Raw genomic sequence first — 26,682 nt, 5'->3', positions numbered from 1 at the left:
AACATCATTTAAATTGGAAATTAATATGGTTGATGGGGAAGCAGTTGTCACATTTTGGGTTTCAATCTTGCTACTGAAATTGCTCAATTTATTTTGCAATTTTTTTTATTGCTGTGGGTCAATGCAAAGGATATTTTGAACCTGTTGGTGTACTCAAGCAGTGGGTTTGCGTGGCTGTCAGCAAAATTTTGCAGTGAAAGAACTTCTTTCTTGTTGAATAGTTTTGTCTTTGTTTTTGTTTATTACTTTTATTGTAATTAAGATTTTCGAATATACAATCTTAGTCCCAAGGACTTCTCTTCAGAGATGAAAGCACAATGACAGTTGCCTTATTGTATTAAGGCAGTCACCATAGATGAATTTTTAATGGGTAATGAACTGAAAGCTGTTAATTCTAGTTAAAAAAATTAAACATCTATGAAGTTTTGTAGCAGAGTAGCTAACAGTAATCTGTGACAAAACTGTTCTTTGAAAACATTTTAGCTGGTGTAATTGAAAGGGACATGACTCATCCTTGTAGACTGTTACTTCTTGTCACTAAATTCCTACAGAAAAATAAATTTTAAAATCACAATGTGTAAAAGAAATGCCTGTAGACTTTGAATCCCTTTTAAAAGTTGCAAATAAACCATGGCCAAAACTGTATTGAAGATGAATGGACTGTTCTTTAACACATGTTGAAAATAGAGCATTTTAACTGTTACTAGATGTAATTCAGGACTATTAATGTTATAGTGTTGAGTAACTTCTTCAAGCATTCCAACTTTGACCACAGCTAGAACCTTCAGCATGCCTGTGTTTGCTGCCAGAACATTTATAAATACATCCTGAAGTAAAAAGGATTCTAAAAATAAAAATGATACCCTCGGTAGCTGAAGAGATTTTACAAGATGGGCTAACCTGGGAAAATGAAACTCTTGTTTCATGTCTTAAAGCTTTATATTATCTGCTTTGCTACAGGTTTATGTTGTAAGTTAGAGATATTTCAGTGGCGGAGTAATTGCCAGGTAGTCTAGTATTTTTCATGTAATTGAAAGCTTATGTTTTGTTAAAACGCTTTGAATAGCCATTTGTTTGTCTTTTCCCTCTTCTTTTTTTTACTTTTCTATGGTAGTAGGGCTTGCTGTTAACATGCAAAGCTCATGCTTGGTTTGCTTTCTTGTTTTTTTTCAGTCTCCTTAGAAATATAAAGGCAGATCTCTGCTTGTGTTTTTAAATAAAAGTGTATTCCTGAAGATACCTTCTGTATTATAAACCTTTTCCTCCTTTCCCTTCCTCCTGCTTCTTGGATACATGCTTTGACTGGGTTCTTCCCCATCCTCTGGTAGTCATATAGTTCTTGCAGTACTTCATTTTTCTATCCGAGTGTATGAAGAGACTGCTTCAGTTAGCTCAGTTTATTTTCTTCCCCCTTTGAAAGCATGCATGCTTCTGTTTTAGTAATGTTTCTGCATTCCTGGAAGATTTTGAATTTTCATTTCAAAATACACATTAACTTTCATAACTTGTATTCCTCCATTTGTATATCAGAATCATGAAATCTTTTGGTCAGACTTTGCAGAGATTCATGTTTTCAAAAAGAGATGTATTTATGTGGTGTATTTCATGTCCTTGCCTATTCATGAAGTAGATGTGAATTTCTGTTTCAATTTTTCATAAAAGTTTTTCCCTGCTTCATATCAAAGGCTTTATATCTCATCTCAGAGACACTCAGGTAGGTATCAGAAATTCCGTATGTTCACACCCAGTTCTTGCACTGTCTAAAGCTGTTATCAGATCACCTTTCAGATCTGTCAAGTTAGAGTAGACTATCTTCCTCTTGGCAATTCTGAGACCATCTTCTTAATTGAGTGCAGTCCGATTGTAAAGCTCCACAGAAATTTTGAGCAGGTGCTTGGAATTTGGTCTTTATTTCTTTTTACTGGAGATGTCAACTCATGTTGTGACTGATTGTACTGTTAAGATTCATTCTGAGTCCTAAAATGAGAGAGTTATGCTGCCAAAGAGGCATCTACAATTTTATTGATGTGGAGTTCTTTATCCAATATTCTGTAGTATTCTGATAAATATTCTGTAGGGAGAAACAAGTGGCATTCCCTTTGTCTTGCGATTCTCTGAGTAAGTTGTCTCTTGGTGCATCCTTGATGCTGTGAAGGTGCTATGCCAAAACATCAAGCACATCTAGGTTTTTAGAAATAAAGTGAACCAGTGCCACTCTGTGTCCTGTATTTTTTTTATCACCCTCTTTTGGTTATGGTGTTTATCAGATGGTAGAGAGCTTTGTGTCTTGACTGCAGAAGGATTCTGGACAGTGTTAGTAGGACTTCTGTTCTGCTGGGTCCTTCTTAATCCCTTTATTTGGCCATGACATCTGCTCTTAAGATAACAGCTGTCTTTGCTTTGTGGCTGTGACAAATCTGTAGAGCACAAAATTCTTCCTCTTTGCTAATGCTTTTGAGTATAATGCACTGAGCGAATGGTTTTGGAACAGAACATTAGAAATTCATCTCCAGGCTTGCAGGTCTGTGCACTCTGATTACCCATGGGCAAGGAACTTGGACAGCACTAGGAGTAAGCGTTGTTCATCCTAATGCATTCCTGTTTTTACTTTGTCCTCCAAATACCTTTCACCGTTCGTGTTCAGATTCCTTCCATCACTTCTCCTTTTGTTCTAAACTTCACTGACTTATTTTTCTTCATACTTGTAGAGCCTGGGGAGCAATGAAGTTGGTTAAGCCAGCGGCTGCTCTGCAGTATTCCGCCTTTTTAAGGCCATTACCTTGGTAGCCTTGTTTTTAATCATATTCCCCCTGACTTCCACCCTCTGGGGAAAGTTGTTCCCTCTGCGCTAAACTGCGGATGTTTCATTATCCTAAAATCTTGTCTAATTTACTTATTTACTGTGAGGCATAGCTGTCAAATTGAACAACGCAATGAATATACACAGTGAATTTGAGGATCAGTTGTGGTGTGGGATAAAATAGGATAGGATAAAATGGGATAAAATCTTGTGCTATTTCTTGGATGCAGAAGGAAAAAGCAGAAGATAAAGATGAGTAGTGTAAAAAGAACACGGGGAGATTACAGTCTGTTTCATGATTATGTATTAATCATGTATTATGCATTCATGATTCTTCAGGAAGATAGCGTTTTGGTGACTCAGACACTAAGAATGCTTTAAATATCTCTGTAAATTGAATCAACATCCTGCAAAACAGGTTTTGAATGTACTCACTACTTGCTTATTTGAAAGTTAACAAAAACTAACTGACTTACTAACGTCAAATTTATTTTTACTTCTGTGTGCTGTCACTTTCTTTTGTTTCCTTGTATTCATTACAAATTAGTATGTACAAAAAAGAACCAGTTCACTTAACATTTAAGACAGAACTTTGAGCTGTTTCCAGTAGATTTGTTTCTTGATTCAGCTTTTATTACATGTACTGTAAAAGTATGACCATCTAATTTCATTGCTGTGTTCACATGTGGTTTAGACAACCATTTTTCTTTGTCACGTCAAGTTGTTATGCTGTTGTAATAAAAACAGATATGAAACTCTGAAAGCATGCAGCATCTCTCTGAAATTTTACTGTTTGGCTGTTCTTTTTCTTTGTCCTGTACTCATTTTGTGCTTGCATCTAGAAAAAGGGGATTATATTGAGCTCACAGTGAGACTCCTGAACTGTGCTACTTTGAAATTTTGTGTTTTTAAACTCATGGGGATGCTCTCATGAAATGGGGGGGGGGGCAAAATTGGGTGTTTTTAATTGTAACATGCAAAATTTCTTGTTTGAGAACCTTGAGTTTGCAGAAAGCTACAGAAGGTGCTAGTAAAAGAGGAGTTAGGTTTTTAGTTAGTTTATTAAATGTTGTCCCATACTTTCTATGAAATACATCTTGGTTTTTATTCAAGAAGTCTTCAGACCACAGTAATGACTGTCCTTATGCTAATGATCAAATAGAAATTTTACAAAGTGAGTTGTTACTGGTGCCGATTCTTTATTTCTGCATGCAGAGCTGCAATCACAGGCTTAGAATATTAAGGAGAGGTACAGTTCTTTCTTAAGTATGACACAGCAGCAAAAGTTTCAAAGGTAGACTGTGGTCTGTGTAGTGATTATTAGATGTTACTTAAATGTTAGTTGATGGGTTGGGGACCAAATGAAGTATGTATTTTGGGGGAGGGAGGGAGAGATTTTCACTCGTGTTGTAAGGCTTTTGCTTGCATAGAAATGATCACCTTAAATTCTTGGGTGATTGGGTTTTATATTAGTGCACTTACACTTGAGCTATATCACACCCTATAGAGGGTGTAAGGTATCCATTATAGTAATGTGAGATGCCATGTTCAGATTGCTGTTGGTTTTGTTGTGGAAGATTAAACTACTAGAAAAAGAAAGTGCACTGCATCAAGATGAGTGTCATTAGATCAGTTACACAAAGCTTTTGATCTAGTCTGTTTTGGACGTGGCCTTACAGTGTTTTGTTCTTGGTTTTAGGATTCTCCTTTTACAAACGCAGGATTGGGATCTAACCTAAACCTTCTGGGTAAGATAGAATGTGATGCCAGTATAATGGATGGAAAGTCATTAAATTTTGGAGCAGTTGGAGCACTGAGTGGTATGTTAACTATGTATTATAAAGCTAACTACTGATTTAAGTGCAAAGATCAGTTTTGTTCTTTTTTGTTACTTTTGTGGGGGACGACATTGTGAATACTGCCCTGTTTAAATAAATTCTGCCCCCTTTAAAAAGAGGGGAGGCATTCCTGTTCCCTGAAATAATTTTGTATTAATTTGCTTTGTCCAGCATATTGTCTTATTAGTTCACTCATAATCCTTTGACGCAGAGCAGTTGTATGATACTATACAGTATTCACAATGGGACTGAGGTTGCTTGGGTGAATTTGTAGAACGATAACTTTGCAATAAAATGCGATTATTAAAAAAAGAAGATGATTACAAGCATTTAAATCAGGCTTTATATTTGTTTTCTGTCTCCTCGAAGAACTTACTGTATGTAATTAAATCATAAGACAAATTGATATTCTGGTCTCTTAGTTAAGTAGGTCAAATTAGGATCCTAAGGGACCAAAGTTTCCTTTATAGTGTCGGAAGGCTATGCAGGATGCTAGCCTCCAAACTGAAGCCTCTCACGTATTCTTGAGAAGGGGTGCAGCTGCTCATCTGTCAAGCTGTTTGCTTGGGACATAGAACTTCTGTATGCTGTAGATTTTTTCATTAGAGTTTCTCTCACATGATCAGTTACATTTGGATTTGTTTACTGTTATAAGGTTAGATACATTTGCATGTGGAACTTATTTAACCTGAGAACTAATGTACTTCTCTTTTTTCTTTTTTTTAGTCTAGTTTTAGCTTTCAGTACAAAACAAATATAGGTTTACAGTCCCAAACAGGGATTGTTGAGGTTCTGTCATAAGTACATTGAACAGCTTTAACTGTTACTATTGAATAGCTTTTCTGACAACATGTCAAGCTTTGTTCTTTATCCTAGAATAGTTCTAAACCGTGGTAATAACTTCCTCATGTAGATATAAATCTAAAATAAATAGTAAAATGAAGCGTTTCAAGCCCTGTTTGTTAGAAAATGTATCCTTCCAACCATGGGGAAGGAGGAAATGAGGGAGTGAGAGGAAGCTAAGTCTGAATCCTATAATCCCTGTTCTGGCCGGATAGATCCAAATGTAAGCTCTTTCCGTCTTGCAAAATTAATGCTCATAAAACATCTTTAGGCTGTAGAATACCACAGATTTAATTTGAGATTTCTGTGGTAGGAGATCACTCCTAATATTTCAATTTGATTCTTTTTGTTGTTTTTAAAAAAAACAATCAAAGGGGGTGTATGTGTTGATTAGAAGGCCTTGTCGCCACTAATAGGACATGTGAAGGAAAAACTGATAAAGTTGTTACTAAATCGAAACATAATGCCACAAGTTGTCTCTTAATGAATTGGCAAAGCCTTGGAAATTAAAGGAAGCTGACTTCCATTGCCAAAATGAACACTACAATGCTACATGGAAAAATATTTTAATGTTTTGTTCCCATTCTTTGCTAATTTTTCTTTTCAGGAATCAAGAATCCAGTTTCAGTTGCAAATAGATTGTTGTGTGAAGGGCAGAAAGGAAAACTCTCTGCTGGCAGAATTCCACCTTGGTAATTGCTTTGTTCTGCTTGACTTTACTTTGGTCTTTTGTCTCTACTGCATGCAATATTTGAAGGCTATATCTTATCCCGAGAAGGCTGGTGCTGTTTTACATACCAGCAATAGCGTGCCTTTAGAAAGAAGATAAGCTTTGTTCTCTGATCTTGAAACATCTTGAGTGCTTGATGAAGCTGTGGGCAGAAAGAAGTATTGTGAATAGATGGTGACATCATTTTGTGATAATTTCTGTATGATTATGTCCAGTTAGATCATACTGAATTATTACAGTTTTTACTGTAGCATTTTGAAAAATCCCTAAATACATCAAGATTAAAATGAAATTCTACTGCCTTTGCCTCTGTCTACCTTTAAAAAAAGCAACATATTTTTTAACAAGTGTATAGAAGAATCTTACTTTACTGCCTGTCTTTGTGGCTTTATGTTGTAGCTGTAGTGTGGAAATGTGCAGTGTTTAGTAACTTCCTCTTAGCCAGAATGGGAAGTTATTTTAAGGATAAATTTAATAGTATTTACAACAATGAAAATATGCACTCCTTTATTGAGATGGGTATAATACTTAAATGGAATAGGTAACTATTAAATGCATAACAACTTTAAATATTATTGCATCATTTTGGAAAGAATCCAAGAAATGTGTCAGAATAGATTGCTCTTAAAACCATCTTATTTTCATTAGCAGTTTAAATTGACAAGTAGAGAACTTGAATGATCCATTCACATTAATTGACTGCTATCCTCAGTTATCATACCCGTTGCAGAAAATTGCTACCATTTGCTAACTAATGGGCTGCAGTATTTGCAGATGTATTAAACCAGCACTTACGTAGTTTAGAATATGTATATTTAGATTCACAAATTCTACTTTCTTTACTATGTTGTTCGGTAAAATTATCCAAATAGTCTGTATCTGGATGGTATAATATTCCTGTTTAAACAGTGAAGAAAAGCACTATTTCAGTGTTGGGTCATGCTGTAAAGCAAGGTCATAGATCAAAAAAAGCCATGCTGAAACCAAACCATCAACAAGCAGGTTTTGCATCTAAAACTCTCTTCTTTAATGAAGAAAGAAAAGAGTGACTGTAGTTAGTGAGAACTTCTTTTTTTTCAGAGGAGATGTTTACTAAGGAATAGAAACTTGAATTTCAGTTGCTGTTAGTAGGTCATTTCTTCAGATGTCAGGAGAAAGTGGGGCTTAGCTGAGTTACATTAAAGAGAGTGTCAAATGAGGTGGGGTGTTCTGGTGTTCCAGAACTAGTACTAAAGTCAGCTACAGGAGCAAGCACTTGTGGTTTAGTTTTGTCTGTATCATCACAGTATTTTCTTGAATTGTAAGGAAGAGCACTTGGGCATTTTAGCATGTTTGCTGTAACTTCATGACCTAGTTTATGCTGCTATTATTTTAAAAATAACTGTATGGAAAAGAAACTATCTCCTCTCTTCCTCAAAGGACTAAATCTTTCAAACAGTGTGCAAGGTCTTGGCTAACAGATGCTTTTAAAGACAAGGGAGCTCAAACTCTTGAGGCGAGACATGAACTGTCTTTGGAGCCAACACATACAGTTTATTGTGCAAATATTGTGGACCTGAGTTACCTAATATATATTTTAATTTCCTTTTTCTCATTTTGGATTTTCAACGCGTATTTTTTAGAGCGAATTAGTTACCCTGGGAACAATTTATAGTAGTGGGATGTAATGAGTTGTTCTTTAGACTTGCTTTGGTAGATGCTCCTGTACATACTGGGTATCCCAAGTTCCGAATGATAGAACTCGTGTTCATTATAGGTGATGACTGTTGACAATTTCATGCCTTGCCTTTCTGGCAGGGTTTGGCATGACAGGTTGTTTTGGGACTGAAATATAATCCTGCACAAGCTGGGAATATATGTAGTCAAATGGCAAGAGAGCAGCTGTATTTTGGCATTCCTACCAAGTGTCAGGATTTTAGAAACTGATTTTTATTTGTAAAGATATGCAAGTTTCATCTTGTTTGTCTTGGGCAAATAGTGTATTGGGGAATCTTCCAGATACTGCTTAGCCTAAGAACCTGTCTTGTTAAAGAAGCCTAGTGGTAGAGACTGTTTCTATAGCATGATCTAAGCTAGCTTAATGTTTCTTGGCCAGAATTTTTGGCACATGACCACACAAGAAACATTCAGGAACTGTGAGATTAGTAAAAGTGGCATTATGGAGATTCTTGTCTATAAAAGAACACATGGAGGCAGTTAGTTTGGCCTGTTTACCCCTATTCAGCACCTGTTTTTATAGTGACAGTTCAAAACCAGTTCAAAGTGGTACATTTCTAATTTTCAGTAGAAGAAATTCTGATGAGTGTGAATTAATTTATTCTGAGACGGTAAGCTTATTGGGAAGGAGTGATCAAGCGTCCTAACCGATATATCCCATGTGCTGTAAATTGTTGAGTGTGTCATTCTGGATCAGTATCTTTTCATCTTGTTTAAAACACAGAATCCCACTATCCAAAATAAAATTTAAAAAGTTTAAAGTAGAGAATCCCTGAATGCATGAGTGCATTTGTTGAAACTTCTAAGGTCCTTACGTCTTTCTGTCATATTTTATTCAGCTTGATGTTGTCAGGATTTTCTCTGCCTATGTATGCAAGAACAGAAAATACTGAACTTGTAAATGTTACATATCATATAAGACATTCGTGTTTGTTGTATAACTTTACAAAAGAAAGCACAATTATAATTGCACAATTATGTATGGGATGGATCTTTGGAAGCGGTCTTTGGTCGCAGAATAACGGATTGAAGTTTTGTAGTAATAAGTTTGAAGGTTTTCTATTTCTTATGTTGAAAACTTGACTTTCCTAATGGAAAAGGCTTTTTCATATCTGTTTGCTGTTAAAGTGTAGGTACCTAAGAATTGCAGGATGGTGCAGATACACCTAAATGTCTCCTTTCTTAGAACTCCTTAGTACTACCTGTTATCTAAGTTCATGTCTGTGTCCCTTTTTCAGTATTAATAGTAACCCATATAGGAAAGAATCCCTTCTTAGGGTTTGTTTTATTTTTTCCCCCTTGGGGTGTACTGGAATTTGTAATTGCTTCCCAGTTTTACAGTGCTGTAGGCAGGATATGTACGTTGTGTAACTTGTAGGGCAGTGCATAGTCAAGGGAGTGCCTAGACTTGCACCACCTTTTATCTCTGTTCTGTATTTCTTCAGAACAATTTCTTCTTAGTAAGGTGCTTTCAGAGTGGTTGCTGCATTTTATAATAAATGTTACAAAGTGACTTTGTTACATTTGGGATCGCCTTGCCCATCTTTAATGAACCTAACCTTCGTCTGCCACTTCTGTTTAGCTTGGTGTGGCCCATCTCCCTATGGCCTATATTAAATGGTCCTGTTTAAAGCAAATAGCACCAGGATAACCATGTTCTTGGAGAAAATTGCCTACAAAGACCATTTTTAGAGACCTTTACTTGCATTTTCTGTTAGTATGGTCTAGTTTGCCTGGAACTGGAAAGCACATCCAAGCATAGGCTCCTTGCTGGGAGGATGTTTTCATCGTCTATGTGTTCTGAGACTGTAACAGCTACAGAGTACTCTTCATTTGATATATTTGCAAGAAAGATCTTTTATCTTGTGTGTGCAGAACCAACTTTCAGAGTAGCAGAGCACAAGCTCATTCAACCTTTGTTTTTGTTTTTGGTTTTTTTCCCCCTTTGGAAAATGGTATTTTCAATTAGCCTAAAGGCTTTTGAGACTTGGTGGGGTTTTGGCTGCTTTCTATAGCCCACTGGCTTTATTCTCTATTTTCCCTCTCCTTCAGTAAATCAAGCTCGGTGGTAGCTGTTTAGAGATAGTTTTGTTTTTATGTCAGCTTAAAGTATTGCCCTGTTAATTCTTGTCTGCTGCAGCTTTTTCACATGGCTACATGGATGATTCTCATGTCAACTAAAGCAGTTGCCTAGTGCCAGACTGCTGGTTCCCACCCTCTCGCCACCCTGTCATCTGTGGCTGGTACAATTGTGCATGTGGCTCTGTGCTGAACAGAACTTGCTCAGGATGGTGTAAAGACTGTTTAGTCTTGCTTAGATTACACATATTTGACTACCTGCAGAACTGAGTTCATGCTGTATGTCCCATAGGAGTCTCTTACCAACTAATTCTCCATGAATTTATAGGAGATACAGGATAGGTAGTACAGACAAAGCACTGAGATCCTGATTTTGGGGTTTTTTTTGGTAAACTGTTTATTTTAACTTTTCTGTGATTATGTTGTCCTTTCAAGACATCCGAACTGAAAAGTTTAAAAAAGCTGGATGATCTCTGTTATGGGGCCTCAATTAGATGCCTGCTTCAACTAATCTAACTATTCTTTGGGACCAGAACTGGAAAATACTTTGTCTGTGCCCCCCTTGTAGGAGGGAGAGGAATCTAGGAATTAAGGACACCAGTGTGAGCAAAGTAAAAGTCACATCACTTAAGTTTTGATACATTCTTGGGTGCTTTTCTTGCACTCCTCATGAATACTAGTGACTATTTCTGTTTTTTTAAGTATTAAAAAGGCAATTGTGAGATTGCTTGTAAAATGCAGTGTTTCTGACTGATCTGTGCTATTCAAGTTATCATATATAAAACTCCTAATATTTGAGCTTGATACTTTCTTCACCTACCCATCCTCTCTGTGTAAGTTGTTTTATTGAACAGGAAGTGCTTATTCACTTCCTGAGAATGTATTGTTGATAGAAAACTTTTCTTTTAAAGACCAAAACTACCTTCTTTTAGTCTATGAAGAGTACTACTCCATTAGGTTTGGCTATGGCTTGCATTTCTCTCAAGTTAATGAAGGTGACAGGTTGTTTCTTGAACACTAGCTTACCTAATAGGAGACACTTGAGTTCTCCCAAAGTACCCAGTAACTTATTCTACAGTATCTTGCAACATGAACAATATTTATCTGGAACTGCCCTAATGATGGTAAGAAATATGTATTATACAATTCAAATTCTTATCTAGATAAACTTTTTTTTGGAGGCTTTTGTAAGGAAAGACTGGACACACCTCTTGTATTGGTTAAGTCAGAGAGAAGATAAAGTACCACCTCAAAATACTATGTACTGAAAGCTGCAGGTGTCAGATATAACACTGTCAAGAAGACTTCCAACAGCATTAATGCCAACAAATTTGCTATATCAGTAATGTTCTCAGAAATTGTAATACTATGTGGCCCCAGGGCACTTGTAGCTGAAATAACTTCTTTAGCCTCATATTCATAATCCTGGTATTTCTGTAAAACTTTTTGAAATTGCTGTAAATCCTCAGTCTTTACTTTTTGTGTCCAGTAGGCAGTTGTTTTATTCTTATTTCAAAAGGGAGAGATGAAGTTATGATTGGAAATAGTTGCTCTTTACTGCGTTGCCATTGTTGGTACTGTTGTGCAGCAGCTTTCTGAAAATGTGTTGTTTCCAACTACCACATTCCCCTTTTCAGAAAATCAGATTAAATTATTTAAGGGTAAACAGTATAGATAACTGAAGCTTGCTTTTTTCCCCTAGAAGTTACATGTCTATGTACAACGTTTTTGCTATCGTTCATAGTCACAGTAGTGCGTACTGTCTCTATACTGTAAAATGTTCAGTACTGACTAGAAAACAACTTCTGAAATTGTTGGGGTTTTTTTTGCAAATATAATAAAAATTCAGTGTATTTGACTCATTTGAAAATGCTTGATAAAACTCCGTGAGATAGACCTTTATGCTTCTAAGTAAGGCTTATTTTTAGCTTGTCTTGTACTTCTCAAAGGACTTCTTGATATTCCTGTGGCATTGGCTGACTTTACTGGAAATACCTTACCATTCTCGCCTCATTCATGCCATGTTATTGGTCTTCAGGAACTTACTAAGTTGTTACAGAGAGCAAGATTCTAGATGGCTTTGTCCTATTTAGCTGCAATGACAAGCCGGTGCTATTTGGTAATGAATTTCAAATTTAATAGCACGTGTTTTTATCCAATACTAAACTTAATGTCAGAGCTGTGTAGTCTTTTAATGAAACTACATAAAGTTGCCAAATGTAATTATAGCTGACATTTCTGAGAAAGGTAGACAGCTAACAATTTTTAAAATGACCAAACCAAGCAGAAAAAAGTAATTGCAAGAAAAGGGGGATTTGTTATATGGTTTTGTTTAAACTCCCTCTTCTGTGTCTCCTAGCTTTTTAGTTGGTGAAGGAGCTTACAGATGGGCAGTTGATCACGGGATACCAGCATGTCCTCCAGGTATCATGACTACAAGTGAGTAAACTGGTGGTGTCAGTAGGAAGAACAGGACAGAGTAACTTTAAATGGTGCCTCCTATTTTGAGGTGTACATCACTTCACTGTTCTTAACTTTCAACCAGCTTATGGTATTATGGTGTATCAGGATGGTTTAAGTTTACTAATTTTCTATTAAGTACCTAAATAGAAAAAATTATAAACTGTTACTTCAGCTGCATTTTAGCAACATCTAATTCAAGTGAATTTGTGATTCTAGGATTAAATCCAATGAAGGACTTTTTTACCGAAACGTAGGCTCTTTAACAGCTCAGTCCTGTAAGTCTCCAGTTGTGGTCCCATCTTGTATCCTAAAAGCACCAACTAGCCATGTATCTAAATTCAGCAGATGCCAGTTTGGCTCTCAGATTCTACGGTTGCATCCATCTCTGAGTCTTTGTCCAGAACTGCTCTAGTGTAAACAGGCTGTCAAATTCATTTGCCTTTTATTTATTTATTTGTTTGTTTTTTTTAAATCTAGGTAGTCTTTGCTTCATCTGATATGGTGGAATAATCCAACCCAGAAAATGGACTTGGATTGTAGTGTACACTAGCAGTAGTCAGGTCTCTTACAAAAACTTTTTTTCTTAAAATAAAAGAAGTGATTATGTTATATTGATACACCATCTATAAACTAGGCTAAAAATTAGTGCACTTACCCATGGAAAGGAGGACGTCATTCCCCTTCCTTCTCTTCTCCAGTCCCTCTCCCTTTGGGAAAGTGCCGTTACAACTAGTCTGTAGTTTGCTGTAGGTGAAGGTATGCCCTGTGCTTCCTGTTGAAGTTATGCAGGAAATAAATCAGAGGTCATTGCCCAAAGAAGAAGGAGAACATGGAAGATTACAGAATGTTTCTTTATTTTACAGTAAATAGTATTACTGCATAAAATATAGGAGTAGTCTATAAACCAGACGTTGAAACCCAGGGCTCCCCTTAAGGCTTTTATTTGGCCTAGTTTTAAATGTATATAAATACCCAGAAATTGTAGTTCAAAGTTGCTAATACTCAATGTTTAAATGTAACACCTGAAACAGTGGCACCATTTTACTTAATCATGCCAATTTTCATACATACTCATGATACATTTCATTTTGAACAGAAAGTTTTTTGATTTCTAGTTCCACGTGACTGAAACTTTTGCTCTATCCTTCTGCTGTCCAAAACAGCATTTGCAGAACAACTTTTGGCCTCAGTTAAGCAGAACACCTTTATTTCTGTGACTCTAGAAAGAGTAAAAACACTTAAAGGTTTGGGTTTTTTTTGTGGTGTGGTTTGTTTGGTTTTTTTTTTAAGAAAGTAGTTGCTACCTATGTGTAGGAGATACTCCAGAAGGAAGATTTGTTGACTAATTCTGTTTGCATGCGTAAAAGTTTCCATTGTTTCTAGTACCAGTGTGTTTCTGTTGTGGCAGAGATGATTAGACTGTAACACTAACTGCCAGATGATATCTTACTAGCTAAAATGTACTCTGGTCAGAGCAAATCTGCACGTTGTGGCTTAAAAATAAGGATGACCACTGCTAGTTTGGTTTACCTAACCCAGACTATGAATTTTCATTGCAGAAACATCAGAAGAATAATCCCAGCCAATATATTTTCACAAACCTGTTCCAAAACACCAGTGATTTCTTTTTGTCTCCTCAGAACAGTCAGCACACTTCTATTTAGCAAAACAATTTGCGTTGAAACAATTAAAACAACCAAGATTGGGAAGTTGGTCCTGTTTCAAAGTCAGTGCAGCAATGCCATTTGCTGTTGCAATGTCAGTGAAAAAAAATTTTGGTGTTAAAGTTGCCAGCTTCCCTCTGCTCCCTTCACCCTCTGCCTTCACCCAGGTTTATACATACTGAAACGCACAACATACATGATTATATGCTTGAGCCATTGCACAGGAGGGACCTGCTCTAGGAAAGAACTGATGCTGTGAAGCAGGCTGTGACTGTTAAGACTTGAGTGTAGACTATGTGAATGTTTTGCTGGAAGAATGAGTTCAGATTAGGGTAATTGAAGGATATGCTGAAAAAATCAGTGGCAGAGGCTGAGATTCAATCAGATATTCATTGTAATACTAAGCAAATTACTTAAAACTGAATTCTTCACAGATGTTTTCTAGTTCTGTTCCTTGACCTTAGCATAAATGATAGTCTATGCCTGACTGGATTTACAGAAAGGAGGTATTTGACTATTATAGTCTTGTGCTTCAGTTTTCTTTTCAAAAAAGATGAGATGGCAGTGTCTGCTATTTAAGTGCCTAAAATGGATAGGTAGGAAAACAATACTAGCTTACGCTAAGACTGCATTATTAGCCTTTCTAAGAGGCATCTGGGAAAAGCAAATTAAAAGTTGTCATTTTTCCTAAGAGTTGAGTACACTTAATTTTGCAGTATAATAATTAACGGGTAGTATATCTGATTTTTTTTTTTCTTGAAAAAAAACAACACCACAACAGCAAGAAAGAGCAAACAAAAAACTGAAAAATTGGTTACAGAAAACCTTATGCTGATTTCCTTACGAGTCCTTAGCAAAGCTAGTCTTGTAACGTGTAGAATTCTGGTCAGTGAGGCTGGAAAGTAACCATTAACACTGTGTGTGACAACATGGGTTGTTATAGCTGAAAAGAAATTGGAACCTGCCTTACAGGTAACATGTAAGAAAGCCAAAATAGTTTTTCCAGTGTTGCCAGGGGAGGGAAAGTTAGATGTGCTTAAGAAACAATTAAAAGAGAATGCTGTTTCCAAGCAACCACAGAAGATGTCATGGGAAGCAAACTATTGCATTAAATAATGTAACAAGCTTCAAAAAAAGGGAGACTTTTTGATTATGCTTGCTACAATTGCTATGGTAGAGTTTGCATGGAGAATTGGAGGTGAATTAACTTGAAATTACGTGACTGTTGAATAGCTCTGTAAAATGAAGAACTGAAGTAATTGCCAAACATCAGGAAAATATGCTTAGTAACTTAATTACAAAAAACCAAGCCCACCCAAAAAACCCTAATCCAAATCTTAGACATGTACTTGCAATAAGTATGAGCAGGGAGAACTAGGTGCATATGTTTTGGCTTCTCTGTGCTGCACATGGAAAATACATTCTTGAAGTCACATTATTCTGTCTCTATTTTCCTGGACCTGAGATGGCAAGAGTAATGTTATACATGCTATAAGGCTGTGGGATTGCGTGGTTGGTTTTGCACGGATGGAACTCTCCAATGATCAGTTACAAAGAAAGTTGCACCATTAGCTTTGTGGTCACGCTCCATAATTCTCTCAGAACTATTCAAAGTATCTAAGCACCAAACTGCAATGATGTTTTAAACCATGTTACTTGTTGAACTACATCAAGGTTATGTCAAGGCTCACCTGCTTTGTCTTTTTCAGTTTGCCAAATGTTTGAGGAAATGGGATTTCTACCATTTGTAGAAATCTGGTGGCTTTCCAGTGTAGTGAGTGGGTGTTTGTTTTTTGTTTTTTCTTTTTTTTAAAAATGAAATGTGGTCTGCCTGTGTTGCCTGCAGTCTGGAAGAAAGCTGAATTTATTAATTCGTGCCCATACTAGAACTTAATTCCTGCCACTACTAGAGCCCATACTAGCTTATGCTTTATTACCCTATACTAAAGAGACTGCTTTGAAAGTGTGATCAAAATGTTGAGTGTAATTACAGTCCAGAAATGCTAATTTACTGTATCATGCAACCTTTTATAAATGTCAAAAGTATACCTCATTCTAAATAGGCAACGTAAATTTGAGATACATATTCAACTTGTCAATATCTGTGCCTGTGCTAGTAATAACTGAAGCACTTTTGTCTGAATTTTTCAGTTCAGCCTATAGTAGATGCAAGGTAGTTGATTTGACAAAGATGACGTGGTGTAAGACAGCATCTTACAATTGCTTATAATGTTGTCTTCAAAGAGAAAGGGAAGGAAGGTAACTACTCATGCAGCAAGATCCACATAGCTTGATAACTGTAATCCAAGAGTAGCTACAAATGATGCTTAAGGAAGAATATAAGAACAGAGCGAATATATACTTCCCTTTCCCTGCCTCATTTGCTATCCCAGACTCTAAATTCCTGAGTCGTGTCTGGTTCCTGCATACGTGGAGGTAATCAGTGGTATTTTCTGCCATGAAATTGTTGTTTCCTCTTGAGCCCATATTAATTTCTAGCATCCACAAAAACCTTTAGAACTATGGGTTATTTGAAGAGCTACTTCTTTTTCATTATTTTGAGATTTGCTGAAAAAAATCTGCTGTTTTATTGTCAGGTCACTACTTGAAATCCTTCAGGCAAGTCCTCTTATTATCTTGAATAACTTAGTGTCATCAGTAAAATCACATCTTGTTGTTGAACGGAGTAAGTGCTACTATAGGTTGGTTTGTCATTCCACTTGTAACAGGCCATTTATTTACTCGTACTTTGTTTTGCATTTTTAACCCATTTTGTGTATGCAAGGAAATTCCCTTTTATCTTCTGGCTGCTTGGATTCTTTAATGACACTAGATAAGTGTCATGCAGATTGTCAAACTTCTGGTGACACCATCTGTCTCCCTGTCCACCAGTATTGCCTACCTAGCCTGCCGCTCCTCCAAACCCCCAAACCTTACCCCACTCCCAGTTCTCTCCTCTGCTTCACTATTTCATTGAGAGAAACATTTGCTGCCTTGCTGGAACTGTGCTAGGAGGTTCAGACAGTGGCTCAGGGCAGTGGCTTAGAGTATGTTTTGTTACTTTGTTTTTAGGGTGAGAATGAAAGATACCTGGACAGAAACTCAAGGGCTTTGGGGATTTGATGAGGAAGCTTGGTTAATCTGAATACATATCTGGTTTTAGGAAGCTAAGAGGTGTCTCTCAGATAGAAGATAATTGTCTTTTAACAGTAAAAGTTGCTACCTCTGTTCCATAATATGCAAAGTAAATGAACTCTCTTAAGTGCATGTTTTTCACTGGCAATAAAAAAAAAAGGGGGGGGGAAAAAAAAAGGCCAGACATGATGTGAACCCTCCCTGGAACTGGACATAATATTGCAGATCCACTTGCAGTTCTGAAATTTGAACAACTAAGTGCAGCCAATAGAATGGCTCTAAGTTAGCCAGGGAAAAAAATTGGGCTGAAGTACCCAAGAGACGCTTTGAATGAAAATCTTCAAGGGAGCAGGAAAGGCTGCTTGGTGGATAAAAGAGATTTCTTCCAGGAAGTAGTAAGAAATGGTACGTCCAGCAAGAGTTTACCCAGAGTTCTTGTTATGAAGAACAGATCTATGTACTAGTGCTCTGAGAAAGATAGGGGTTGTTTTAATATGCTTTTGAGGTTGAGTGCGGTTTTTTCCCCATTCATATTGGTGTCTCTGTCAAAGTATGGCAACAAGGGAAGTAGCAGTAGTAGTCTTTGGTCCCAAAACAAGTATAAGTGGTGTTAATTTGTCATTTAAAATAGCTTTGTTAAAATGAAATTTATTTTCATCTGTCTGTTTTCACTTGTGCCATTTATTTTAGCAACTGCTCAACAGAATTCTTCAGTGGATCATTTTAATTCCTGTGGGTTAACTAATTTGCTAGTATATTCCTTTTTAGTTCACTACCCTCCCATAGCTGCATTCTCTTTTAATATGGAATAGAAAGATAAAATGTAGAAAGTTCTCTGTTCTGGTTCTTTCAGTTGACTCTGAGAAGTGTCTGCCAGGGGGTGCTGTATGATTGGTCAGAGCTCGATCTGTACTCCAAAGATTTAAAAATATTCTTTGACTTTGCTTATATTTTCAATTTACCGTTTGCTTTTAAACAACAATTGCTAAGCAGTTGTAGGTTGCATAATGTTTTGTTGCATAATAATTTGTTATGACTCTAATAGAAACATTGGAGTTTCTGTTTGTGTTCCCAGCCTGCTGTTCCACCACTGTGAATAGGAAGGTTTGAGTATTGTCCTGAGCTTGATCTGTGATTTAGTGGTGGTAGAAATTTGTGTTTTTTAACTTCTATTAGAAAACTTAATTGGTTCACTTAAATATTTTTTTACCTAGCATGAAAATACGCAAGGGAATAGATGTGGCTTATAAAAGCATGGGAATTTTAAGGAAACATGGGCTTTTTACTAAAAACTGTTGTCATTAACTTTGGACAAGAAATGTTAGTGTACTATAATAAACAGCCTGTCAGCTACAGGCTTACTTAAAGTACACAGACCTAGAATTAACAAGTAGATATGTATGAATTTTACCATTATTAAAAGAAAAAGAAAAGTGCCTTAGTCTTGCATTTTGTTCTGTTTGTACAGTTCAGTAGTTTCAAGGGGTCCATGAATAGGACAATTCTAATTTTCTCTATAACTATTTTTCTCTTACCTCTGCTCTCTGGATCATTTCTAATGGGCTGTGAAAGGTGACTACGAAGAGCTGTGTAGAATGGGGAATGCAGTTGTCTTTCATTTACTGAGTTGCTGTATCATTATGTAATAGAACTGTCAAGATTTTTTGGTTAAATTTTTAGTTGTACATACTATAACGGTAAAAGGAGCTATGGGAATGTTCAGACTGCCAGGGTGGCAACAGGGTTAGTACAAGAGATGAGTAAATGATGTGGGAGTTTTATGGCAAACAGTGGCACACAAATGACATCTCTGAACTGATGTAGAGACCAGTTTCTTTTTATTCCACTGACCTGCTTGCTGAAAATTACTTTCTCATCTCTTTCTATAAAGTGGTGATAACAATGTAAAAAGCCTGTATAAAAGCTGTATTTATTGTCTAGCCGTGATGATGTAGGAGATGGATCTTGTGCTAATTATATAATGAAGGTCTTTGTCATCAGGCTACCCAATGACACTGGAACCTTTTGAAAATGGGAAAATCTGTAACAATCTTAACTTTGAGCAAGATGTGCCTGTGAGATTTTTCTTCTGCATTTATAGATAATATGTCATGTTATCAAGCACACGTTCTGACACGTCCACTAGTACCAACCTCTCATGCAGGAGCTACTTCCACCTGTTCTGTGCTCAAGCCACTGAGCCTTCTCCATGGCAAACCCCTACACTTGTCTCAGCTTCTGCAACTCTGCCATGACCGAGTATTCCACCCAGTACTGCCACCGTCTAGCACAGTTAGACCCAAAATGCAGTGCATTTAAGTACAGAGTACATGTGGGTAGCTCCTGTTGGTACCTTGCAAGGTTGAAGGGAGAATGTGGAGAACTGAGAAGATGTTTTCAGGTCCTTGAAGATTATTCATTCTTAAAGAGGCACCCCATGCTGCATTGCAGGGACACGTGATAAATACCATAAATGTGAGACTGAAGTCCTGAGCTTTTAATGTTCTAGTTCTCATATGCTTCTCTTGTCAGTCATTACATGTCTTTAATCTGGAGGTGGCCTGAGCATGGCATTTAAACACTAACAGACAATCATTTTGCAAAGCTGTGGGGTTTTTTGTTCTTTTTTTTTTTCTTCCTCTCCCAGCAGCTCTGAAGTAGTTTTATTTATGACAGTGTGTACATAAATGAGAAAGCAAAACAATGGCTGGTTGTACTCTGTGGCTTCCAAGATGCAATTCTTTTAAGAATGAGTTTGAGTGTACAGGCTATTACTGTGTAGGGTAGTAACGGTCAGGGACTTTGATCTGAAAGCATATATTTGATTTTAATATAAACTTTTAAATTTTTGAGCAAAATCAAAGGTTGTTGTACTAAATACCTTTCCATAGATTCCAACAATACCTCTGGGCTGCAATCCAAGAATTTTTCAAACTAAAATTCCATCTGCTCCCTTACCTCTCTTTTTCTAGCTTCTTCCCCTCCCCAGTCGATAACCTCTTCCTCTCTTTCTTCCCTTTATCCTTGGCCCACGCAACTTCAGGCTGATGTAGCTATATTGCATCTGTTTTAGGAAAACATGCCTGTCTTCAACACTGTGTTGTGTCCTTTTCCTCCTTTCAAGCTTGGAATGTGCTGTCTTGTTGGAGAAGGTGAGAGTATTTTTTGTACTGTCATTTAGGACAAATGAAACTTCTTAGCATCCTTGCACCACAGAGTTGAGTTTTTGTTTTAGATTTAATGTGAATTATGAACTTAAACTCTGTCTGGGCCTTTTTCCTTCTGTGTATAGTGCTTATTTTCAAAATAACTTTTCAGTGAGTTATTTTTCCATATTATGTGTGCATCATTAACCAGACACATTTGAATCTTGGATTGTTTTTTTATTTCGTAAGATGTTTTATTCAACTTAAAATGCCATATGTTCTTTGACAAGGACCAAACTTACAGGATGTTTTCAGAAAACTTTAATTTCATATTTAATTTTTTTAGCATGGAGCTCACTTGTGTTTTGTAGTTTCTTTTGTCACTTCTAGAGCAAGACAAAGCAAGCAGGGTACTACACAGTTTGATGACATTTTTAGTGGTTTTACACAGCTAGAACATCACAAAGGCAGGAATAAACCGAAGGCAGGTAGCCTTTCACTAGCAATTAGTCTCAATTCCCTTATTTTGGGAAAAAAAGTCAAATTTAAGATTCAAGACATTGTATTTTTAACTGATCATCTGAAGTTTGGCATAAATCTATGTCAAAGGAAAAAAGGGTGATTGCTAAGTTTTGTTTTACAAACTGGTCCTTTATTTTGCAATTCTTCGGTCACTTTGGAGGTATTAGCTCTTTTATCCTGCTAAGGGGAATTGGTAATCACTGATAATTATTTTCCCTAAATAATGAAAGACAATTATTCATCAATCCTTGCTAAAACAAAATCTTCAACTTTCAGATGAAAGTTAATCCTAATAAATATTCTGAAGTTGAATGTAGCCTGAGTGCAAAAATTTCCACTCTAGGGGAAGTCTGAATAGACTTTCTTTCCCTTACAGTATGGATAGGTATGACATTTCATGCTAAACTGAATAAAACTTTGGAATTACTGAATTAATATGAATTAATGTAAGTAACTCTGGGAAGAGAGGTACGATATTAAAAAACCTGCCCTCCTCCATCCCTGAAAAAGAACTTCCCCAGTCACCCTCTCGCCCCCGCCAAAAGACCCTCGGATGTTTCTGATCAAAATTCACATCATCAGAAGTACAGAACCATGACTGGCACCTCTTTAATATCTCCATCTAGTGTAACGGTATGAACTTTCCAATGTCATAAATACCACAGTATCTGTCACAGATAGGAGCTGATGGTTAAATTTGGTAGATGTTGTGATGGAGTAAGCTGGGAAAGTTTGTGTATTTTACCAGGCAAACATGCTAGCTTCCTTAACCTAGACTGTTCTGCGTTTGTGCATTTAAGTGGTATATTACTTGGTTATGGTGGTGTGTGATACATAGGGATAGGATGATAGAGGACTGGTGTAAATTAGAATGTGTGAGGTTTTTACTAATTTAAAAAAATTTTTTTTTTAACATGAAGTTGATCAAATACTGGAACAGAGGCCCAGAGGAGTTGTGAAATCTCCATCCTTGAAGATACTCAAAACTTGACAAGTTCCTATGCAGCCATTTCAAATTGGACTTGCTTTTCCTTTCCTAGGAGGTTGGACTATACGACTTCCTAAGATCCTTTCCAACCTACATCATTGTACGTTACTAGAAAACTTTCTTCATCTGTCTGTATGACATGGTCCAAGATACGCAAAATTTGCATGCCACAGCATCTCCTGGGGCTCTGGTTATCTGATCATCCAGTAAGAGAGTCCTTGATGCAGTGCACCGCTTCTCCTACGTATGAGACGAGCAAAGTAAGAAAAGCAATAGAGAGAAAATGCACGACAAGTCTTTACCCTAGCAGACAGTTGAAAGGCAGTTGGGGTACTTGGGAACTTAAAATATTTCTGACACCTGGGGACTCGGCACAGGTTTTTTGTTAGCCAAAATCATTGCTTTGTAGGATAGAGTCGTCCATTCTGTAAACATGGACAAGGTGGTACATTGCTAGCCTAATTTCATACATAGTGTTTCTTATTGCTTAGTAAAATGTATACTTCTTTGTTAATAATGACTTGTTTTCTGCCCTGTATTTCCTAGCTTACTGATACCACTTTGAATTGACAATGCAGATAAGTTACAGTTAACAAATAGATCTTTCAAAGCAAATCTTCAGGTTTTTTCTTGTTTTGAAAAGACAAATAGAATCTTCAAGCACAAGGTAAACTCTGAAAATTGTTTAATTGCTTAGCTAGAGACAGAGGACTTAAGTGAATGAAACATCTCTCTTAAGCTTGGAGAACTTCATATGTTGTGGAAAAAATGGCAGGATCAGTAGCAACCAACCTATAGGTGGAGTGATGATGCTGAGAGGAGCTTGGAACTAGCCCATGTATCTTCTAGTTTTGATGTGATCTTCGTGCATGTATTTGAACTGGTGAACATGCAAATATTGCAGAAGGTTTCAGGACACCACTAACATTAGATTCTGAAGTAAAAGGAAAACTTCTTGTGTTCAGGTTTACGTGTATGGGTTCCTGCACCCTCGTATTTGTTTTGCTTTTCTAGGTACACAGCTTTTTTCTGAATTGGTGGGGGGCAATGGCAGGGGTAGATAGCAGGCATAGGCATATTTATCCCCATGTAATAGCTACTTTTGATGAGTATCAAGGCCAGGAACCACTCTTAATCACCCATATTGTGGGTCTGCCCATATATATTTGCTATATTTATTGAAGTCATGTCAACTTACAAGTTCTCCTGTTTAAAAATTCTTTAAAAACAAGGTACTGGCTTGGTTTATTTTGGGACACTTTTGTTTAACAAATTCTTGATCTCTGAGGGTTTTTTGTTTGTTCCTCCCCATCCCCAATTAATACTAGACTAAAATGATTCTTTGCCTGCTCCCGCTTATCAAGCGTTTGTTTTTTACCTCTTGGACCTCATTTCAAACATAGAAATGTGTTGTCCAAAGTAGCTGCATTAATCAGCTCTGTATGGTAGAAAGAGTTCCTTTCTTGGTGATGGCAGATTAATATGTGTTTATAGTTTTAAGAAACTGGTATTCATTAGGTTTTTGGAGAGAAAAGCCAGCTTTTTCATTACTTTTGGGTTATATACTTGAATAACTGTGGTAGTTTAAGGTCCAGTTTTATGTACTTAAAACAGGCTTAAAGGAGACTTCTCTGGGTGATTTTGGCACCTGCATGGGGAAGTTTCAAAGAAGTAAAATGCTCGCTGTCTGTGTACTTTGTGAGAATTGTAAATGCAAGCTTTGGGTTCTGTTTGCTCTGCAATATTGATTTTATTCATAGACTGTTCTTGCAACTGTTCCAGTCTTCTGAATAATGACGATGTAGCTATATTCAGAATTTCATTTAAAATGACATTTTTAAAGGCTTGTAGATTAAACAGGAAACCTGTGATTTTTAACTTCCATTGAATTTGTGACTTACTTGTGTATACATCTGCCCTCCTGTTAGCTTGATTCTGCATGACCAAACAAGTGACAAAAGGCATTTTTTCCCCCCCTCCTCTTTTCTCCGCATTTCAAAGGCGATGTTAAGACAATCTGTGGATAATATTAAGTCACAACTAATTTAAACTAAATCTATCAATATCTGCTATTTTTTTTTATGAACTGAAACTTCTAAAATGGGAACGTGTCATTTTGGTCTCTTAGGCATAACTTTTTTTTTACTCCACTTTAGAGAACATTTCCTTTCTGAATGTGGGACTTAGATGTGGAAAATATATGTTTGTCTTTTCAAGACCTAGGTGGTCTTTAGACTGTGTTGGATTATGGAACATAAAAATATTGCTAGGCTATTGTGTGGCTTTAAATATATGGGTAAACATACAGATATGCAATTAAGGTAATAAAATAGTAGCCTAATTTTATGGATATCAGAATGAGCTCACATGGTATCTATTTACTTGTCAGCAGTCAAAAACAATAATTTTAACACAAGCTGCTTATTCTGTCCTCTTCTGTGCATTGCTGCTTCTTTGCCAAACAGATACGCAGACCAACACAGCTTCCATATGTGTTCAGCAACTTGTTTCTACTAGCTATTTTACCCATCACTGCTGCTGAACAGTAGTAGAACTTTTTTCACTTAGGAAAAGATGCAAACGTCTTGTACTGAAGCTTAAATACTTAATTGTTGGCTTTTTTATTGATGCTTTTTTTTGCATCAGTAAAAATATGTGAGGAATGAGACCTCCAAAATGTAAACTTATCAATATTTGTTTAAATTAAGTAAATTTTACTTAGTTAAATGCTTTTGACTTATTTTTATAGGGTTTAGTTTAGCAGCTTTTAAGAGGAACAAGAGGAAGCTGGAGTTGGCTGAAAAGGTGGAAACAGATCTTATTCAAATAAAGAGAAGACGACAATCAAATGAAAAGGTTAGTTCCTGTTTAAAATTCTATTGTGTCATCCTAAACTTACAGCTGATTACTAATAAATTTCATATCGTATATACAGTGAGACTAATGTAGTATCAGAAGCCACTTCTCCTTGACCACCCTAATGTTTAGATGATATAATGATAACTTAGTGCAATTAAAACTTTCTGCCTTGCTATTTGAAAACCAAACTGTCACACTTTGTATCTTGATTGTGCTATGAAAAATACTTTGCTCATTTTGAACTGGAAATATGGCAAGTGTAAACACAAACAGATAATTATTTACTGAAACGTTTTCTTTAGCTTGGGATCTCTGTCACTGTTTCCCACTTTTTAATGTTTCCTGAGCGCACTGCATTATGGAGCTGGAATTGGTGAAATTTGAAATATCAGGTAGGTAAACATGTGCATCTGTGCATGCATCTAGCATTGACCTGGCCCATATTACTTGTACTGCAAAACTATTAGGATTCCCTCTGTTCCCCTCACTCGTAGTTTGAATTTAAAGCCTTTGTTACCATTTGAGAATGTCAATCACAGTATTCGTGTTTACTGTTGCATATTAAAGTATAGCTCCTTAAATTAAATGCCTATGCATTATTTGGGCCTGTGGGCTTTCGGATTGGCCATTTCTCTTCACTTTGGTAAGCTGACTGACCACTGCCTTATGTTGATATAAATAACGTATAAATCCCAGAGAATTGGCAAAAAAGTTTATTCTCTGTAGTCTGTGCAAATGCAAACCAGTGATAAATTAGGCATTTTTCTTATGTGTTCTTAGATAAGAAGTTTTCCCTAGCAGGGTGCTAATTTTTCTATTTTCAAGGAGATAATACCTGTAAAGAAAGTAAGGATAGAGGAGGGGAAAAAAGTTAGTTATTTGTTTTGGAACTTTTCCTGTTTACAGGATTTCACGTGCCTCCTTGTGAAAGTAATGGTGCTAAAATGTAACTGAGGGAGGAGGGGACTCTGTACGGTATTGATGTTCATGTAATAAGGGGCAAGTCAATGCTTGAAACATATGCCAATGCATGAGCTTACCGACCTGCAATTTGAAATTTCAAGGGCTCCAGAGTCATGTGCAGCGCTTGCGGGAGACCCTCAAAGGCCAATGATGGTAGGTAAAGGAGGTGATCAAATAGAGCTCTACTCACCGGTAAGTAATCCGGTAACGTAACACACCAGTTTTGTCAACTTTCTGGGCACATCCTGACCATGGAGGGGGGATGAAAACCAAACCATGCTAACAATGTGGACTGCTTGTGTTATCCACAGAGTGTAAGATAATTGCTGCCTTACAGGAAGCTTAGTTTTTCAAAATGAAATAGAAATGAAAAATCAACTTCTACAAGAGCAAATTCTAAAAAAAAAAACCCAGAAGTAGAATGATCGCTCTAAGCTATTAGAAAAGGGTCATTTAGCAAGGATGAGGCATATAATCTGTCATCCCAAAACTCGTACTGTCAAAGCTGAGCCCTCGTAAAAGGTTTAAAAATAATTGCTCAAAAACAGTTTAGATACTTGAATAATTAGGAGTTAATCTTCTTGTCAAAGTTAAGCTTTAATCAATAAATACTCATTTAATTTTTTTATTTACTGTGCTTCTCTGGAGCTGCAGAGCTGTCCCTTCCAGCAGGACTTGATAGCTGTTTCATTGTCTAGTTTGACTCCCACCTGCTTCGACCCTATGCTGGAGCTTAGCTTATATGCCTCTGTTGCCAGTAGTGCACAGTTGTTATAATTTCTGGTCTTTTTTTGTCTACGAAATTTTAGAAGTTGGGAGAAGAGCAAGGTAGAAAGGACCTTAACAAAGTTGAAGTTGAATGGAAATCATAACTAAAAGGCCTATGTGAAGAGATAGTATTGCAGACCAAGAAAGGCTGAAGTTACCTGGAAGTTC

General features: G+C 36.7%; 1 protein-coding gene across 1 annotated transcript in view; it reads left to right on the top strand.

Moving 5' to 3' along the window:
• TASP1 (taspase 1) overlaps positions 1 to 26,682 on the top strand; it is an 89,586-nt gene that overhangs the window by 11,170 nt on the left and 51,734 nt on the right. Inside the window, exons 5-8 of the mRNA XM_068405196.1 lie at positions 4,500 to 4,620; positions 6,089 to 6,173; positions 12,366 to 12,445; positions 24,674 to 24,780. Coding sequence (XP_068261297.1) covers positions 4,500 to 4,620; positions 6,089 to 6,173; positions 12,366 to 12,445; positions 24,674 to 24,780 — 393 coding nt within the window. The remainder of the gene's footprint in view (positions 1 to 4,499; positions 4,621 to 6,088; positions 6,174 to 12,365; positions 12,446 to 24,673; positions 24,781 to 26,682) is intronic.

This window comes from Nyctibius grandis, chromosome 1 (assembly GCF_013368605.1).
Source record: "Nyctibius grandis isolate bNycGra1 chromosome 1, bNycGra1.pri, whole genome shotgun sequence".
In the NCBI taxonomy this organism is placed as follows: Eukaryota; Metazoa; Chordata; class Aves; order Nyctibiiformes; family Nyctibiidae; genus Nyctibius; species Nyctibius grandis.
The sequence above is the reverse complement of the archived record's forward strand: the minus strand, read 5'-3'. Positions and strand labels throughout refer to the sequence as shown.